Consider the following 19,733-nt stretch of genomic DNA (forward strand, 5'->3'; position numbering starts at 1 on the left):
CGTCCTCAGTGCTGAGATTCCTGCAGCCCGTGGTTCTGTGCTCTGCATTTGTGGGGGTGTGACAAGGACTGAAGCTTCGGCTCAGACAGGAACAGGGATGTCATATGGACAGCACCAGGGCCAGATGTGGCTCAGGGTTTAGCAGTTCTCCAGGAGCCCACAGCGAGGTTTGAGCCAGACTCAACACTGTGCTTGTGACTTGAGTGCCCAGCTGCAGAGAACAGAAGCCGCCCTGATGGAAGTGTAACATGGTCACAGCCCATGTTTAGAACCTCGATTGTCTTTGGTTGTAAAGCAGCCCCGATGCAAACTGCTGGCTGTGGCGGTGGCTCGAGCTCAGGACAAGTGAGTTTGAGGCCGGGGCTGTGCAGAGTTTGCACCTGGGGTGCATTGTCCACCTCTGATTACTTAGATATTCCCAAATTTTGATATTTAATATAGTAGAATATTTAATTTTATAGAAGTGTGATGGAAGTCAAGACTCCCCAACCTCTTTCTGAGAGAGACCATATCTCACATATCTTTTGCAGCCAGTGACGATGAGTTTCTCAGTCTTGCAGGTGCAGCCCTTGGCTGCAACACCACCTGTGATGCTCTTTCCCATCCACCCATTGGTGTCACCCATTGGTTCCTCACACGTGGGATACCTTGTCCCACGCCCCTGCCGAAACCCAGAAATCACAGGCTACTGCTGGAGACTGCTGATGTCACCACTTCTGCTGTCACTCTTGACAGGCCAGGGTGAAACACCATTCAGCTTATTTTTGTAAGTATATTTTCCTCAGAGGATGAGGTAACTCTTTCTGTCTCTGTACTGTTTCCTGGGTTCCCTTGTTGTAGAGGTAGAATGAGCAGGTAACTTAGATGTGTTCAGAGTGAGGTGTCCTCAGGCGAGATTCCTGTGGGGAAAGAGTGTGGTGAGTATGTCAGGCCATGGCCCCTTACCTCACACTCGTAGCCTTCAGGGTCCCCTCCCCTCTGTAATAGACAGCTCAGCTTGACGAGAACCTCACTAGTGAGAGGTGCTGCATGTCACCAACACTCACTGGAGTTGGGTTTTTTTGAGGAGAGGGGCTCATTAAGCTGCTAAACTGTCCAGGCTGGGCAGTGTCCTGCCTCAGCCTCCAAAAGTACTGTGGCCTGGGCTATTACCCCTGGCTCCTTTGGTGGCAATAATAAAGCAGCTGCCAGTGGGGCAGCTGGGGCCAGTGGGGCAGAGAGGTGAGATGGAATCTGGCCAGCCACTGGCCACCCTCACACAGAAACAGTAAAGCTTGTTACTGTAAGCCATAAAGTTCATGGTAATTTATTTGCTGGAATAAATAATAGTAGGTACTTAAAAATACATTGCAAAGTTAGAAAACTCAAATTCAGCCACACTGGTAAATAATTACACAAAAGAGGCAGTCCAGCAACTACTGACCTTTTTATGATAATTCTCCTTTGCAACTGGGCATGGTACTCCATGCCTAGAATTCTAGCACTCTAGAGTCTGAGGCAGCAAGATCACAGGTTCGAGCCCCACCTGGGAAACTACCAATTAGCAAGATCCTGTCTCTTAATTGAAAACATAATAAAAGAGCTGGAGATGTAGCTCAGTGCAAAAGTCCTGGGTTCATTCCTGGTACCACAAAAAGAAAAGTAAAACCTTTGGGTGAGCATATGTAGCCCGGGCAGCCTGGCCCCACCTGATCATGGGTGCCTTATAGCCCTGGGGAGAGTGACCCTGGGTGCTACTTGGTGACCTGCACCCCAGGCCTAGAGTTCTACCCCTTAATATAGACTTGCTAAGAAATCCTAAGGGAGCCGCCTCTTTCCCACGGAAGCACCCCGACTACTGTGTGCCGAGCTTCCAGATATACGCAGTCTTTCCAGGTCCCACCATTTTGTCTTTTCTGCCTGAGCATGTCCCATCCAGGTCGAGGTAACTGTGGCCATTAGGATTGGACATGGATATGGCCAACTCTTGCCTAATGGCAAGGCTATATCCTGCAGAAGGAGGTGACAGCAGGCCCCTCTGCTGGTAAACTTGGCCACCAAGAATGGCAGTGCCAGGCCAGCAGTGGAAGGGGAGATTGGACCTCTGAGACTGGCTACTCCCAGAGGGCCCTGGAGTGACAGCCAGACTGCTGTCCTTGCTATTCCGTCAGTCCCATCACCCTCTTTTGCACTGAGCCCCATGGGAGTGCTAACGGGGCATAGTATGGAGAGGTGGTGCAGCTTGGTGACTGCACCTGCTTCATGGATAGCTTATAGAGAAATGCAAAATATTTCCCCAGTTCCTAAACTGTGGAGGGCAGGTGGCAAAAGGGGCGTCTGGGCTGAGCACTCAAGCTTCTGACCATAGCTCTGCCTGTTTAGAAGTACACAGTGAAGCCCAGCACCTCTCATGCAGGGGTGCTCACAGTGCAGGTGGGCAACCCTGGTCAGGAGAGGCTGGCTCCAGGGAGGCACAGCGACACAGATGGCAGGTGGGCAACAGCACCAGAAAGGCAAGACAGAGTGCTGGGGTGAGCTGAGAAGGCGGGTTGCTTCTGTCATGGACTCTTGAGGCCCAAGGCCATGATTACTCTGGCCCTATTGCTTTGGGCCTGTGGCGGCACAGTCCACAATGGTGAGCATGGGGTGGAGGAGGAGGACTGCTCATTTCATGTGGCAAGAGGAGAGGAAGGGCAGGGGGTCCAGTGTCCCCTAATGCCCATGCCCCAGTGACCTCATTTCCTCCAAGCCCCTCCCACCAAAAGCTCCACTCCCTCCCCAATGTACTACAGGCCGGGGACCACACCTTGACATGGGCCTTGGGGACATCTGAGATCCAAACCATAGAAGTCCTGGCAAGGCTGTGTGTGTGTTAGGCCCAGATGGCTGCCTGTCTCTCAGTCTTGGCCAAGAGCTGTTCAGGTGGGTCATGTGTCTATGCTGTGGACCTGCACTCATCACTTCTACTGCCTGGAGCAAGGTCCACCCAGTGTGGCATGTCCTCTATGGCTCCCCGGAGCTTTTTGGAGTAAAGGAGCTTCTTTCAAAGGGCTGTGTGAGTGCTACTGGAGAGACCAGGCCCTGCCCCAGCCATTCCAGGGAGCTCTAAGGGAGGCTGTGCTCACTGAAACTTGGGTTCCTAACCCTTGGGTGTAACTGCGATAGACAATGCCCTGCTATTGGTCTATCTGGGTTTCCTTCTTGCAGTATGGAGGATTGAACCCTGGGCCTCACACATTCTCAGCTCTGCCACCCAGCTCCCTCTCCAGCCCTTTCTCTCCTATGTTTGGAGATGGGGCTTCGCCAGGTACTTACCCAAGGGCAGGAGGACTAGAGCTCATGATCCTCCTACCTCAGCTTCCTGAGGAGCTGGGATGACAGATACTGTCCCAGTGCCTGGCCGAATAATGTTTTTAAAAAGAAAATACAACCTCCTGGAGTGCAGGGCTGGCTGGAGGACAGTGAGTCCCTGCTCTGCACCCCACCATTAGCCCCTACTCCCCTGATGGTGGGGCTGTCGGAAAGAGTGAGATTGATGGAAACCCCAGGACCCAGGACATCAGCTCAGTGCACAGACACACACTCCTTTGGGGGTAAAGTAATTGATGAGACCAGTAATGTGCAGAGTCTGAAGAAGCATCGAGGAGCCAGCCAGCAGTTGGACTTTGGAGAATTTCACCAACAGAAGACCAGTCCCAGCCCCCACATCCAGAGGCCAAGATCAGCTCTACACCCCACACATCTATGGGATGTAACATGAACATTATCGTGGAACTGTAAGCGCCAGAAGAAGGTAGGTTATTGGAGTAGTTATATAAAACCAACTACATCTAGAGGACATCCCTGAGGAAGAGACATCTCCTTTCCTCCTAGAGAGATGCCTCAGTGATAGTGGTAGAGCTATATATCATGGGAGGTTGGCATCAACACAGAAGACAAAAGAAAAATAAAGTGGAGAATGATGAGACACAGAAGCAGGATGCAACCCTAGCCCCAGCCCACCTAGGATACTCAGTGAGATGGATAAAGTTGGAAGTCAAACACTGGAACTTTCTGAAATGATAACAACAAGGAAAAAAACAAATGGGAAAGGTTATAGAGAAAATGATCTCAGGTACAAAAAGAAATGATGCTACAATCAAAGATATTAGAGAAGACAAATAAAAGAACAGATGAACTTAGAAAAAGATGGAAACAAAAAATGCCAAACATAGGAGAGAAATGGAATCCATGAAACAGATCCAGACAAAGATCCAGATTAAAACCTCCATTGAAAGTATGTGCAACCGATTGAATAAAGGAAAGGATAGAATTTCAGATCTTGAAGACAGAATTGCAACCAGTGATCATGAAAACAAAGAAAAAGTAAAGAGTAGCACAAGATTGATTGGAGTCAATGAGAAAGCTGGAGACAACACAAATACTGTAACATAAATATATATACCCTTAATACAGAAGCACCCAACTATATAAGACAGTGTTGGTAGACATGAAAAATCAAATGAGCAATAACACAATTGTACTGAGAGACCTCAGTGCCCTATTGTCACAGAGGGACAGATCAACTAGACATAAAATGAGCATAGAAGTATCAGAGCTGAACTAAACCTGTGAACAAATGGTGTCAATAGGAAGAAGCCATGCTCTGAGGCCATATGCCAACAGCCTGGAGAGATCCGCTGAGCCCAGTGCCAACCTGGAAAATACACCGTGCCTTGGGGCTCAGCCACTACCATGGAAGCACTGGTGAACTACTGCCCTATGCCTTTCCACCACCCTACGAACCCTGGAAACCAGGTAGGTACCTAGTCGAATCCACTGAGGAACTGTAAGCCAGTGCAGGAAGCACCTGGGATGCAGCAGTGGGCTGATTTGAAGGAACAAAGGAAATGTCAAGATGAAGGAGCAAAATACAATCTCAGACCTCCAGCCCACACAGAACAAGTTCAGGAGACACAGAGACAGTAGAAATTAAGTCACACACCTGAAATTTCTGAAAAGATACCAACTGAAGTAAAGAAGCAACTTAGTTCTTATATTGTTTGGTTAATTTTACATGACTATGTCTGATGGTCTGTACAGTTATTTTTAAGATAATAAGAGACATTATGGTAGTCACTGTTAATTTCCTCATCTTGTTTTGAAGTCCTCTATCATTTTCATTGTTGGGTTTGGTTTTATAAAGTCTGATGGTACAGGCAGCTATACCCATAACAAGATATGTTATGCTAACCATTGTTCATTTCCTATCATCTTGTTTTGAAGTTCTATATTGATTTCATTGTTTTATTCTGATTGGCTTTCGTCTGTTTTATTTTGTTTGGTTTTATTCTCTATAAATAAAAATAAGAATATAGAAATGCAGTTGTTTGCAGAGAGATTTGGAAGTCAGCGTTTTTCCTGCTGACAGGAAGCCTGAGGTGGTGTCACTGAGTAGCTCATTGCAGAGGAGTACCCTGTTGGGCAGGCAGGTGCTTCCTGTTGCTCTCCTTTCCTGGGGGCTTGAAGGAACCCTGGGTAGTCCTGATCAATTTCCTGCCAGTTTGGGCCCTGGCCCCGCTGGGCCACAGGAGTTGCCAGTCTCCCTGGTGCTGCAGCAGAGCCAGCTGGGCACTGGGACTGAGTTACCTTCTGGTGCTTCAGGGTGGGAACTGGGGCACCCTGGCTGCACCTCGCTTGGCCCCGGGCTCTACACTGGTTGTTGTGCTGCCTTCCATGTTAGCTTCCCATCTGTCCTTTAATGTCAGTCTGAAGGCCATCCACAAGGGTGTGTGTCTCAGTTGTTTAAATCTTTAGGCCATGAGGAAGCCACTGCTTTTCTGGTGTCCAGGGGAGGATGAATTCCTTCCAGAGTCCATCCTACTTGTGAAAGGCGATTTAAGGTTATTCAGAGGTGGCTAAGAGGGGGCAAGAGGAAGTGCCCAATGCTGTATGTGCAGTGTGGGTTTTTTTCAGGAGGAAGGATTAAGCCTGGGGCCCTGAATGAACTAAGCCACATTCCTCACCCCTTCTTTGGAGGCAGACTCTCATTACGTGGCCCAGGATGGGCTCATATTTGCAATCTTCCTGCCTCAGCCTCCCAAGGGCTGGGTCTAAAGACATGTCCTGGCGTATAATCCTTTTGTAAGGGAAACTGCTGGTGTTGGGTGTCTTGAAAGTGCTGGGAAGTGTGCCCACATGGCCAGGTGTCTTTGGGTCAGTGAGTCCTGGGTGACTGTTGTCCATGGAGGTATTTTTGTCACATGTGCTTGAGTGGAGAAAAGACTGGAAGTCAGAGACTGACTAGCCATGCACCAGAGTTGGTGCCACACCTGAGTGTCCCCAGGGTGGGTCTGAGGGTGGCTGAGGCAGAGCTTTGCAGCTTGGGGTGGGATCATAGGACTCAGGGCATACGTGACTCCTTCACCTGCTGCAGGTGTGGTGTCCACACAGCCTGCCCTGCCGTGTGACCAGGACTTCAGTGGCTGTGCTGCTCACCCACGCTGGGAAGGAGTGGCCGTTGCCCTCAGTTCACATCTTCCTGCCACATACCTGGGAGGCATCTCACAAAAGATGCTTGCTTGGTGACTGCCCTGTCCTCAGCCACACTGCTTTGTGGCTGCGTCACACACACCATTGGCAAGATTGGGTGACCATGGAAGGCCATGGACAAGGGAAGCATCGAGAAGTACTTCTTCCCCAAGCCTATGAAAGAAGTGACAGCTAATATTTTTAAGCAGGAACAAAAGTGTGGTGAGAGATCTTTGTATGTCTTGGCAAAACATGACCTGCTCACAGTACATGTTCAAATCTCATTTTGGGTTGTGAATACCTCCTTGTCCATTTAGAGATGCTCTCCCCAGACCTGCACTGTCAGAGTGTGTGGACCACTCCGCCAAGGGGGCTTCCAGAGCCACCTGCACCCAGGGATGGCCTGGCTGGCTCTCTGGTGTGTGCAGGAGGGCTGAGGGTAGGGGTGCCTTAGGAGAAAAGCTGCAGACATGTGCAGCCAGCTACCATGGGAAGGAACAACAACCCTGTTTTATTAAACGGGATGAAAGCAGTTGTCTGTGCTTTGTGATATGGAACCTCTCCCAGCTCGTTGAGGTAAGACCTGTCGCCCTTGCTGCCAGGCTGGCCGTGTGTGGGGTGGGTGTTACGTCCCCACACAGAATACACCAGGCTGGGCATCTCCTACCCAAAGCTGCTAATCTGACAAAGAAGGAAACGTGAGGCTGAGTACACCGCAGACCTTTTACCAAGACCACTTTGTGGCTGGTCGTTTTTCTGAACATCCTAAATTGAGCCTTTGGGAATGCTGACAACTGACAGGTTCCATTCTCCTTCCCAGTCCTCCTCAGTCCCTTGGCTGCTTTCTTTCCTCTTCTATTCCAGGCATCTTTGCAGCTCCTGCCAACGGGACTGTGCAAGTGTTAAAGCCATATACAAACTCTGAGGGCAAGCAGGCTCATGAGTTTTCCAAGCTTTTATGCCCTGTTTATAGACAAAAGGCTCCAGGGACCTCATCAGTGCTTGTCAGTGCTGGGAGAGGAAGGGAGCTTTGCAGACTGAAGGGCTCACTCCTGAGAGCATGAAGAGCCATTTGCTTCTACTGTCAGGGTGAGAAGGCCCAGAGGCTGGCCATGCCTGCCTGGGCCCTGTCCTGCCCCCCAGGATGGTCTGACTTCCACCTGCTGGCCTGTGGCAGTCAGTGACAAGTCTCAACACCGACACAAGGTCTGTCCCTGTTTCCTGCTGCAGTGCATTCTGCAGCACCACAGATCAGATTAAAGGGAAAACCAGACCTTACAGTGTTGTATGCTGCCCTAGCCCCTCAGGGCTGAGATCACCTGTCCCCTGGGCCAACTGCAGAGCCAGCTAGACCACAGCACAGGGAGCCCAGAACAGCCCAGGCACCAGTGAGGGCATGTGGGGGCATACCTGCTGCCCCCTTGCACTCAGCTGCCCTTGTCTCAGGTGTGCCTTGCTCTTGCTGACTGCAGCCCAGTGGATAAGAGAGGCGGGGACCTGGTGTCTGGGACAGCATCCTGTTTCCCTGTGACCTCTTTCTAGACTCTGTGACATGCACAGATGTCAATGTAGGTGGCCCATGGGGGGCCCTGAGTGTGTCATAGCTGAGTTATTTGGAGAAGAGTGATGTGGATCTGTGTCTCAACATAAAAATCTAAGCTAGGTAACTGAATCAGAAGCCAGGCTGCTGCCAGTACATAGCACCCATTTCCTGGAAGTATAGGCAGAGGGGCAGCAGGTGTAGCTCTGAGGAGCTGAGCTGGCAGCCTTGGAGATTCCCCTGGGAAAGAGGGCTTCCTATCCCAGGTACAGGCTCACACACTGGGGTAGAAGGTGGGTGAGTGGGTTTGTCTATTTTCGCAGCTTTAACAGGACTCACAGTCAGTACAAGGTAGCTGCATTTACTTAAGAGTCCACAGTTAGAGGAGCCTTGCTGTGTGTGCACTTGCAGTCATAAACCATCTCCACGCCCAGGTCCTCGGCACAGTCTGGTTTGGTTAGCACTTCCCTACTCATATTGGGAGCTGTGGGAGCCGTATCATAACCACAGCCAGTCCTGGGAACTACAGAGGGGACGACTGCATGAGCAATGAGACGCCTGAGCAAGGTATGCAGGGTGTGAAAAAAGAGGTGGTGATTTGTTGCTGCCAGGAAACGGCTGTCAGAGTCACCACCCCATGCCCACTGGGTAGTAAATTTTTAAGAAGCCAGATTGTAGCATGTTGGTGGGTGTGGAGAGACCAGAACCCTCCTGATACTGGAGAGACAGTGAATGTCGCAGCTGCTTTGGAAATAGTCTGCTACTCTTCCAGAAGTTAAACATATATTTGCTGTTGACTCAGCCAAGTGCATCTCCAGGAGTGTGGGAGTGTGGTGGCGAGGACTACCCCAGAGCTTGGGAGTGCACACAGCAGTAGCTCCCCTTGCAGATGCTGCAGCGGGACCCACAGCAGAGGCCCGAGCTAACGAGGGCCAACCTGCACATCCTGATGCACGCAGTGGCCACAGAGGCAGTGAAAAAGGAACCAGGCACAGATCCTGCGATAGTGCAGATGGACTTTGAAAGCAGGCTCAGCAAGGCAGCCAGTCAGGAGAACCCACAGGTACCATGACTCCCCTAAAGTAAAATGTTGGAGTGGTAAACGCACAGAGAAAAAATTGTGTATGATTACTGGATATGAGTAGGGAAGTGCTAACCAAAGGGTAAGGATTTCCTTCTAGGGGATGAAAGTGTTCTAAATTGATTCTAAAATTGACACTTGTCATGACTGCTAGCAGAGCTGCTCTTTGCCAGCTCATGACATCCCTCTACATGGAGTGAGGAAGCCTGGGCTGAAGCTGTGCATGCAGTGTGTGGGTCGTGTTCATCAAGCTGCTGGTACAACTGCAGTGATGCACTAGCCCACTATCTGTGTGGGTCCCCGTGGCTGTCCCAACAGATTCCACTTATCTATAGGTGCTCACGTCCCACTACTGAGCCAGTAAGGGCAGAACCTCGGTTAAAAAGGTGTAACCATGACACACAGGACTGCAGGTCCTGAGGGTGGAAGTGGCAAGGGGGCGGGGGTGGAGCTGCCTCCATCTCCCTCCGATTTACCCCACCTTGACAACCACTGGTGTGTTTCTCCTCTTGGCGACTACTATGCATTTTCTAGAATTTTATAGAGGTGGAATCCTACAGTTCACATGCTTTGCATCTGCCTCTTCATTTGGCATAGTTACTTTGAGGTTTTCGATTCATTTTCATCATCAGATGGATATGCCAGTTCCCTCATCTCCTCATTGATCGGCCATTTGTTTTGTGGTTTACAGTATATTTGCTTTTCTCCTGGGTATCTCCAAGTGGCCTGTCTGCACCATTTGGCTGGGGCAGAGCTCAGTCATGAGCACTTCCGTATCACATGTGACGTCCTGGGTTCCATCCCTAGCACTGCAGGAGTGAAAGAGAAGTTGCCACACTGTTTTGTAGCACAGTTTCTGCCTCCCCGCCCTCCCTGCAGTGTCTGAGAGCACAAGAGCTCTGAACTTGACTCACCTGCTCAGTCCCAGGCCCAGAGAGGACCAGCTAGCGATGCCCAGAGCCTGGATCTAAGAAGGTGACTCCTCCTTCCTGGGGGTCTTTCCTGTGGCTTTGGGGAGCAACTTTTGCTCATTTGTTGCATCTAAACAAATGAATTTAACTAGTAACAAAGAAATGGAGTTAGAAATTCATGTTTAATAGGATGATCACTAATCTTCCATTCGCTTAACAATCACATCTTTACTCTTCATGCAAATAAATTCCCAAGCTTGTGGTCTGCACTGATAGGATTTTCGGCACAGTAAAAGAGAATATAAAGTAAAAATGGCCTTTATTCTAAGAACATGGAGAGAAACTCCATGATCACCAGGGATCTGGCTTTTTCTGCTGGAAATGTGTGGGGATATACATATAGTTTCCGACTAGGGTGGTGCTTAAAGGTGGCATTGCTGATGCGAGAATAGCTGATTGGGACTCTTTTTGCACCACAGGTAAGTTGCATAGGGGCAGGAAAAGTGATCTCAATCAAGATAAACGTCCCTTGGTCCTGCCTCCCACTGCCATAATGTCCTATCAAGGGCAAAATCCTTTCATGCACAGAGTTTGGCCAGGACCCTCAGGTGTGGGGGTAGACATGGGAAGCCCTGATGGGGGTTCCAGACAGGTGTGGTAGATCCCAGGGCAGTGACCATGCCAGTGTGCATAGAAGGGCCCAAAGTAAAGACAGTTACACACTTCCCCTTTTCCTCATGTACTGGGGAGGCAGATGGTGACAAATAAAAGTAGGTGCACATGAAAGTTATTGTCATGTAACAGCCCCTGGATGATGAAGACACCAACAATGCGTTAGACGGGACGCTATTTACTTTCTAAACTGGAGTGACTTCTTAAAAACTTTGAATTTTGATGTAATTTTTAGAGTTGCCCACAGGTGCAAGAATTGGCCCTAAGAGAGCTCCAGGATGCCTCAGTTTCCCCAGTGGCTCACACCTTGGTGACACAAAGTCAACAAGCACAACCAAGAGACGAGAGTGTACAGAGAGGCTTGAGGGCTGCTGGGAGCAAGAAGAGCATGGGATAATTCCTGCACAGCAGCCATCACAGAAAGCACGGGGCGACGGCACTGGGTCCCTGGTGCCTGCACCTGCTCTGTCCTGGCTGCTGGGCTTGAGTCAGTGTTCAGAAGTGGGTGACGGTGCCTCACGGTGGAGGACAAAGGCATAGTGAGCAGAGGGGACTCTGGCCACTTGGCAGAGGGGCTGTGGCCTCAACTAAAACAGACACGACTGGAAGAAATGCCAGCCGCCAGCCACTTCTTCCATGGGCGTCCCCGGCAGACAAAAAGCACCGAGATAGGAACATCACGATACAGAGACAAGTACTACAGTGTCTTGGGAGCAAGCTTTATAGCAATTATTAGCTTACACTCAAGATTTCTAAGAAACCCATATTTTCAGCTCTGTCTTCTGAAAATACCTTGAGCAGATGTAACTCCTTAGCAGTGAGGTGGCACAGAGATATAGCTCCTGTGTATCTACAACGTAGGGTATTTTTTGTCATCTTAATCTTGTTACATTAAACAACAAATTAGGAAGATTAAAACCTGATGCTGATATTCAGTAGTTGTGTGTCTGATATAAAATTAAACTGTATGTCTATAATTGCAGCAGATTAGCCAAAGTGGCTAATTCAAGACTCAACCTGCATTTTGTTTTATTGTTTATAATGATTAATAAAATTAATTGCCAAATTTCAACTGCATTTTTGTTACAAGGGTGCACTTTTTTTTTATATTTACTTTTTTTTTTTAATTTTATTTAAGGAGAAAAGAAAAAAAAGCAGGGAAAGAGTACAAGTTATACAGATTTACAGAAAAAAATGAACAGTAGGAAATCACTAGTTAATGGATTACATATTGTCATCTTAGAAATAATTGTTCAAGTCACAAAATTAAAGCTTGTAAAGTGGACATTCCATCAATGATACTGCAAACAGTTCTGTTCATTGATCCAATAAAACTCTGTGATATCATTTTCTATCTTATACACTTAAATATACATGCAGTTATATAGTTTGGAGCACTTTCTTTTCCTCTCTTTTGTACCATGACTATTACACATTTTGGGTTTCATTGCTCCCATGGTTCTTATTACTTTTTTGGAAGACAGTAAAACCAAATGTGACATAACAGAACAGAATCGGTCAAGTCAAAAGGGTGGACATAATAGATAATGTAAAAACATAATACAAGGTGATCAACAATGGTTACCATAATGTCTCCCGCTACCTCTAATAGAATTGCCTATATCGTTAGTTATAATACAATTGAACAAAACAGTAAAGAATAAAACCAACAAAACCAAAACATTGGAGACATTGTAGGTCTTCAAAAGTAGATAAAAGTCAACAAGAATGGGCGTCATAATGAATCTCATCATCTTCACAGCTGATGCCTAAACTTTTGAACCTGATACTATCCAGCAAAACAGAATAGGGGAACATCAGTTAAAAACCAGATGGTGAGAGTAATACAGGGCTTTAAATCAAGGTAATGGAAAGTCAAAGTGGGTTACTATAATATATCCTGCTATTTTTTTCCTTTAATTAAAAGGATAAAGATAAAAAAGTAAATAATGGAGTGGAGATTGAGATAAAAGAGGGCATAACAACGAAACAGCGCAGATCAAAACATAACCATTTAAGCAGAATAGTGTTTCACCACCAGATAATCCTAACCTAAAAGTAGTTACCATATTGTCTCTTTCTTTGAAATCCTTGAGTACAACTTCGTATACTGTAGCATTAAGTATATCAAAACAATGTAAAACCAATCAAGAGAATGACAACATTACAGAGTATTTAGAATCGACTAACAGAAAATGAACAATGGTTTCTGTATAATCTCCTTGTCTTTAAAAGGTTTTTGCTTATACTATCGTACATAATAAAATCCAATAAGATACAGCCTATTTAGACCATTGGAGACAGAAGGACAAAAGCTAGATGAGACTTCAAAACAAGATGATACTAAATCAGTATTACCTATTAAGATGTCGTTTTCTCCAAAATAGCTGTTCCTATCATCCAATCTTCTCTGTCTCATTTCTGTTGAGCTCTTTTTCTGTCAGTAGCTGTCAGTTTGTCTTCTTCATTTTGTTCTCTGCTCCATTCATTGTGGCCTCTCTGCCATTATTTTTGGATTCTTTGTATTTTTCTTTTTTTAGAATATCCTGCAATACTCTCTGTAGAGTTGAATTGGTGGTTGCAAATTCCCCCAGTTCCTCTTTATCCTGGAAGCACCTTGTTTTTCCATCAATTTCCAGGGACAGTTGTGCAGGATATCTCAATCTTGGCTGGAGATTATTATCTTTCAAAGCTTGAATTATTTCCCCCCACGCTCTTCGTGATTTGATGGTTTGTGCAGAGAAATCTGCTGTAATTCTGATGGGTGTTCCCTTGTAAGTGGTCTGTTTCTTGTCTCTTACAGCTTTTAATATTCTGTTCTTGTATTGAATTTCTGGAATTTTTATTATTATATGCCTGGGTGTTGCTCTGTTTGGGTTGTAGGTAGCTGGGGTCCTGTATGCCTCATACATCTGAGTATCTTTACCTTTTGCTAAAGTAGGAAAATTCTCCTGGATTATTTCTGTGAGTAGCTTTTGTAGTTCACTTGTTTGTGTCCCTACTTCTTCTTTTATGTTCTTAATCCTTAAGTTATGGATCCTCTTATCATCTTCTTGTCTTTGTATTATTGCTGTTTGTTTCTTTGTCATTTTTAAGAAGTTTTTCATTTCATTCTCCCATATTACAAGTCTGCCCTCCAGTTCAGATAGTCTGTCCTTAGTTTCTTTCAAGCTGTTATGCCAGTCTTCTATAGACTTCTTAGTATCTTGGTAGTCCCTTTGAACCTGCTTCACGTATTCTATGCTTTCTCTGTTTTCTCCATCAAACAATTCTCCCCCTTTTTTCTGTTCTTCCATTCCACCACCTGTTTTTTCTTGGGTGGTGCTTAGCATTTCTCTAACTATTCTGCGTACTTCTAGCTTCAGGTCGTTGATAACTTCATTCCTGAATTGGTCTATGAGGCTCTCTATATGGTGCCTTATGTGTATTGGTGCGGTGTCTGCTATTGCCTGTTTCTCAGAATTGGGGGCCAAGGAGCCTTTCTTGTTGCTGCCTCTTCCCATGCTGCCTCTTCTTCTCTGTTCCTTATATATGCAAGCTTACATAAGAGGCCCAGCTTCTTTCCCAGTCAGCCACAGCCTGATCGAATTGCGCCAGTTAGGTGTTCCCGCTCACCGCTGTGCACCAGGGAGTTACGGACCAGGCAGCCTACGCGTCTCCCCTCCCGGCCACTGTCAGGCTCTGGGATCTGGGCTGGGACAGCCTACTGGGTCCACCAGCAGTGTCACGCAGGCCAGGCACTTTTCACCAATCCCGCCCGAGAGGGGGATGTGTGGCTGGAGTCGCCATCGCGCCCTGCTCCCACAGGACTGCTTGGGCCCAGAAAGTCCTCTGCTGGAGTCAAACTGTGGTAGAGTGTCAGTTTCTCTCACTCACCTCACCACAAGTCAGTGCACGCCTCCCTGTCGTTCGCAGATTGCCGTTCTCAGAGCTTCTGCGCGTCTCTCCTTGCCGAGCCGCTGTGGAGGCAGCCAGCCGCCGCGCGGCGGGAAACCAAATCGCGGCTTACAATGGCGCGGGGTACAGCCTCCACACCGAGGCTTTTCTGTTCCTGTTTTAGCACCAGGACTGCATTCCAAGTTGGTTTCTCTCAGCCCAGTTTGTTCCTGAGTCAGCAGAGCATATCTCCACCTGCTTATGTCTCCTTAGTCCGCACCATTCCTGGCTTCTGAGCCGAGTCTTTCAGAGAGCCTGCGGTAGTTGCTGTTATCTGTCCGCCATGTTCTCCCGGAAGTCACAAGGGTGCACTTTTTAGAACAATGTTCTCTAGTGCCCCAGTTGAATGGAGACTAACAATCTCCAGAGCTTCACTGTGGTTGATTTAATATTACATCATGTATTCGCTTCCCTGAGAAGAGTGATCAGAGGTAATCAGTGATGAGTGTGTAACAGCAGTTTCCAGTTGTTAAGTAAAACTAGAGCCAGACAGATGTAGCAATGGAAATAAAAAGCAACATCAAGATGATGTAACTGACTAAACAGCTGGAAACCCATCACTAACATCATACTTAAATTTCAGATGGATTGAAAATTTTAATGTAAAAAATGAAAGTATACCATTAGGAGAGAATTTCTAACTTTGTTTTTTTTTTTTTTAACTTTTTACCTTTTTGTCGGCACCAGGGATCGAACTCACGACCGCCTGCTTGCAAGGCAGGTGCTTATGCCACTGAGCTAAATCCCCAACCCCAAATTTCTAACTTTGAATGAGAGAATACTTCTTATGCAGGAAAGCAATCCCAGAAGATACAAAGGAAAAGGCAGATATATTTCTTATTGTTGTAAAATAAACATAAAATCTGTGACCTTTAATCATGTGTGAGCATCAAGCCCATGGAAGCAGCTGTGTGACCAGGAAAGCAGGAAAGAGACTTCTGACCGCTCCTGTCTCCCCAGGAAACATATTTCAACACAGAATTTAAGCAAGGCTAAAAGTTACTTATATGTTTATAAGACTTTGAAACAATTGATATTTCTAGCACAAAGTTCTTCTATAAACTGATAAAGATAATCCAAGAGAACAGTAGATAAAAGAACATGAGAAAGCATTTCTTTTTTAAAAAACTTTTTATTTTAAAGAGATTAAGATAAAAGAGGACATAACAAAGCAGATCAGAACAGAACAATTTAAGCAACACAGTATTTCACTACAAAACAACCCGATATAACAGTAGCTACCATAATGTCTCTTTCCTTGAAGTTGAGCATACCTTTATACACAATAGAATCAAACATAAAATAATATAAAAACATTAAAGAGAATGAAAGCATTATAGGGCATTCAGAACCAAATAACAGAAAATGAACAATGGTTACTATATTATGTCATTGTCCATAAAAATTTGTTTATACTACCACACATAATAAAATCCACTAAGATATAATATGATAGAACCAATGGAAACAAGAACAAAGGTATGGTAGGACTTCAAAACAAGATGATATTAAATCAGCACTGGCCATTATAATGTCTTATTTTCTTCAAAATAGCTGTTCATATCATCACAGATAATAAAATCAAACAACCCAGGATAAAACCATTCCAACTAATGAATGAAAACATTATAAGGCTTCAAAGCAATGTAATGGGGAACCATGATTACCATAAACTTTTATGTACTCTTACCATTTCTTACACTAGGGAGACTATACAGTATTTATAATGTGAGTTTGATTTATTTCGCTTATGAGTATGGTCTCAAGTTGCATCCATTTATTTATAAATATCTCAATGTAATGATTCTTTGTAGCTGAGTAGTATTCCATTGTATAAAAATACCACAACTTTTTTATCCATCCCTCAGTTGTTGGACACTTAGGTTGTTTCCAAGATCTGGCTATTACAAATTGTGTTGCTGTAAACATGGGTGTACATATATCACTGTGGTATGATGTTTTCAGTTCTTCTGGGAAGATGCCTAGAAGTGGAATAGCTGGAATAAATGGGACTTCCAATACTAGCTTTTTGAGGAATCTCCAGACTGAACTCCACAATGGTTGCACCAGTCTACACTCCCACCAACAGTGCAGGAGAGTTCCTTTTTCCCCACAGCCTCTCCAGCATTTGTTGTTGTTGGTTTTCTCGATCCTGGCCATTCTTTCAGGAGTGAGATGGAATCTCAGTGTGGTTTTAATTTGCATTTCTCTAATGACTAATGATGCTGATCATGTTTTCATGTATGTATTTGCCATTTGTATTTCTTCATGTGAGAACTATGTATTCATTTCAGATGCCATTTTTGGATTGGGTCTTTGAATTTTGGGGGTCTAATTTTTAAAAATTATATGTTTTAGGCAGAAGACCTTTGTCTGAGGGACAGTTCACTAAGATTTTTTCCCAGTTTGTGGGTTTTCTTTTCACTATGCTGGAGATTTCTTTTGACATGCAGAAACTTTTTAATAAGATGTGATCCCAGTTACTAATTCTGGGAAGTATTTCCTGTGAGGTTTGATTCCTGTTGATGAATTCTCTACCTACCCATATGTCTTCAAGATTTTTACCCAATTTATCTTCCAACAGAGGAAGCATTTCACACACATGTGAAATTTGTTGACAAAATGCAAATTGAAGCAACCATCAGGTTGACAAAAGTTCAAATGACCTGTGTCCTGACATTACTGCTGATCATGAGCCGGGGACATTGGTGTGGGAATGTAAACTAAACTCCTCAGGAGTCTATTTTGCTTGTTATTCATCAAATCCACTGAAAGTTAAAATGAACGGAGCATTCTTACATTGCTAGAGGAAGACTTTTGAGGCTGGAATCTAAAATCCATATTAGAAGTTAAACACAGTCTTCGGTAGTCTGTGACATGAGGGTTGGTGTTGCACCCAGCCATCTACACAGGAAGGTGGTGGCAAAGGCCCCAACCTGTTGTCCATCCACAGAGCTGTTTGCCCAAGGCAGTAAGCAGGACAAAGGGGGAAAGCCTAGGGGAAAGCTTAATGCCACAGAAGTGTTATAACTTGGGCCCCGGTATACAATCCAAGGAGGCAAGAGACCGAAAATTTAGGTGGCAAAGGCTTTATTTCCAGGCCTGGCGACCAGTCTCCGGGAGCCAATTTGGAGACTGTCCCCCAGAGACTGAAGGGAGGACTTTAAAAAGAGGCTGGAGGAAAAGGGGGAGGGGGAGAAACAAAGAAACCTGCAGAGCCATCAAACTTGTTGACCCGAGTCTGGAAACTGTATTGCTGTCCACTTAGCTCTGACAATGTCGGGAGTTCCTGATGTTTCTCAAATTACTCCCATCCTACAGACTGACATTATCTCAGAGTGGCACATCTGCAGCAATATTTGGAGAAGAAAGTGGGGAAGTTAATTATCCCAGGACAGCTCGTCTTCGCTAGTGAGTGCGAAGGGGTCACGAGTTATGAGATGCTGGAACTTAAGTTTTACAAAGATCTGATATCTAACTCATTTGATACATACAGAACAAAAGGAAAGCACCAATCGGGGTTTGGGCCATAGTATTACCCGGTAATTTCTTTAAGCTAAGCAGTTCTTAAAATTGGGACAGGCTCATTTTATGACAGATCATCATCAGGTCAGGGAAGAGGTCACCAGAAACCCAAATTCTTTATGGCCTAGATAGATAGGTGAGGGGAGACGGAGGCAATAAGGCGCCATACAGAACAGAAAACGGCGGTTATGTGTCAAGGTCATGGTAAAGGGTTAAACTCATACGCAAATCTCTCTGCACACAAGCAGGTTACTTTAAACAAATGTAAATTAATAGAGTGGAGAATAGAGGCGCCTAGCAGTGATTAACAACCCTTGTTAGCTTGTTTTAGCACAACTTCTGTAGTTTGTAGAGGGCAACGATGGTTAACATATCAATTAAGTGAGATTCTTGCAATTCTTTACAGAGGAGAGTATTGCTCAACATATCAATTAGGTCACTTAACATATCAGTTAGGGAAAAAGGATAAAACAAACACATTTAGTAAGCCACTTTACAGGTTTGCTATAATACACATATAACGAAGCTATTTTCTTAGAGTACAACAAGAAGTTTCTTTCTTTCTTTCTTTTTTTTTTGGTCTTTTTCGTTTTTATCGGTACCAGGGATCGAACTCACGACCGCCTGCTTACAAGGCAGGTGCTTATGCCGCTGAGCTAAATCCCCAGCCCCAGAAGTTTCTTTCCTGCTCATCATCAGCAGGGCTGCTCTGCTCACCAGGGTCCTGTAGGGCACTGTCTGCACTGTGGACTGAACTACTGGAGCCCCATGGGGCCCAACCTCACAGAGAGCCAGGAATCAAGCAGCTCTGCCCAGCTGCAGGCTGGGTCGGCCCTGCAAGCTGAGCTCCCCTACCCCCAGCCCCCTCCCACTCTCCAGGCAGCTGCTCACTCAATGCCCTTCCTTCCTTCCTGCAGTGCTACCTACACCTCTGCCTCAGTGGGATGCCAGTGTGTCCCATTGCCTGCACAAGAGCAGGAGCCAAGTGACCTCACACACCAAAATACACCAAAGCTCGGGTTGTTTGTGGAGGAGTGAAAAAGCAGACAGTGGTCTGCAGTAATGCTTGCCTCCTGAGGAGAACCAGAAAGGACTTCAGCTTCAACTGTTATTTTCCCCTTTACATTTTAATTAATCTTTCATTTTCTTAAACATCAGAAAGATAAGCAAATGAGGTAGAGAGCCAGTTCCTGTTTTACCTTGCTGATGATAGAGGTGTCATTATTTTTTACTTATTTTCAAATTGTTTCATAATTGAAAATTAGAAACTTAACCCATGAGGAAGCCAAGTACACACCTGTAATCCCAGAGAATTGGGAGGCTAAGGTGAAGGATTTCAAGGGCAATTTAATGAGACCCTTCCTCAAAATACAAAAGGGCAGTAGTAGAGTACCTTTGAGTTCCATCTACAAGTACCACCCCCTAAAAGGGAAAGGTTTGTGCTGCTTCGGCAGCACATATACTAAAATTGGAACGATACAGAGAAGATTAGCATGGCCCCTGCAAATTCGTGAAGCGTTCCATATTTAGAAAAAAAAATGAAAGGTTTTTTTTTTGGCTCACAGTTTTGGGGCGCTAG

At 45.7% G+C, this 19,733-nt stretch overlaps 1 protein-coding gene and 1 pseudogene across 1 annotated transcript in view; both read left to right on the top strand.

Moving 5' to 3' along the window:
• The first annotated feature begins 4,713 nt into the window (after positions 1–4,713).
• Ldlrad4 (low density lipoprotein receptor class A domain containing 4) overlaps positions 4,714–19,733 on the top strand; it is a 124,373-nt gene continuing 109,353 nt past the window's right edge. The window contains exons 1-2 of the mRNA XM_063232036.1: positions 4,714–4,776; positions 8,919–9,092. Of these exons, the coding sequence (XP_063088106.1) occupies positions 4,714–4,776; positions 8,919–9,092 (237 nt within the window). The remainder of the gene's footprint in view (positions 4,777–8,918; positions 9,093–19,733) is intronic.
• Positions 19,594–19,684, top strand: LOC111755357 (U6 spliceosomal RNA; annotated as a pseudogene).

Source organism: Cavia porcellus, unplaced genomic scaffold (assembly GCF_034190915.1).
Source record: "Cavia porcellus strain 051 isolate PalLab524CR breed Dunkin Hartley unplaced genomic scaffold, mCavPor4.1 scaffold_20, whole genome shotgun sequence".
Taxonomy (NCBI): Eukaryota; Metazoa; Chordata; class Mammalia; order Rodentia; family Caviidae; genus Cavia; species Cavia porcellus.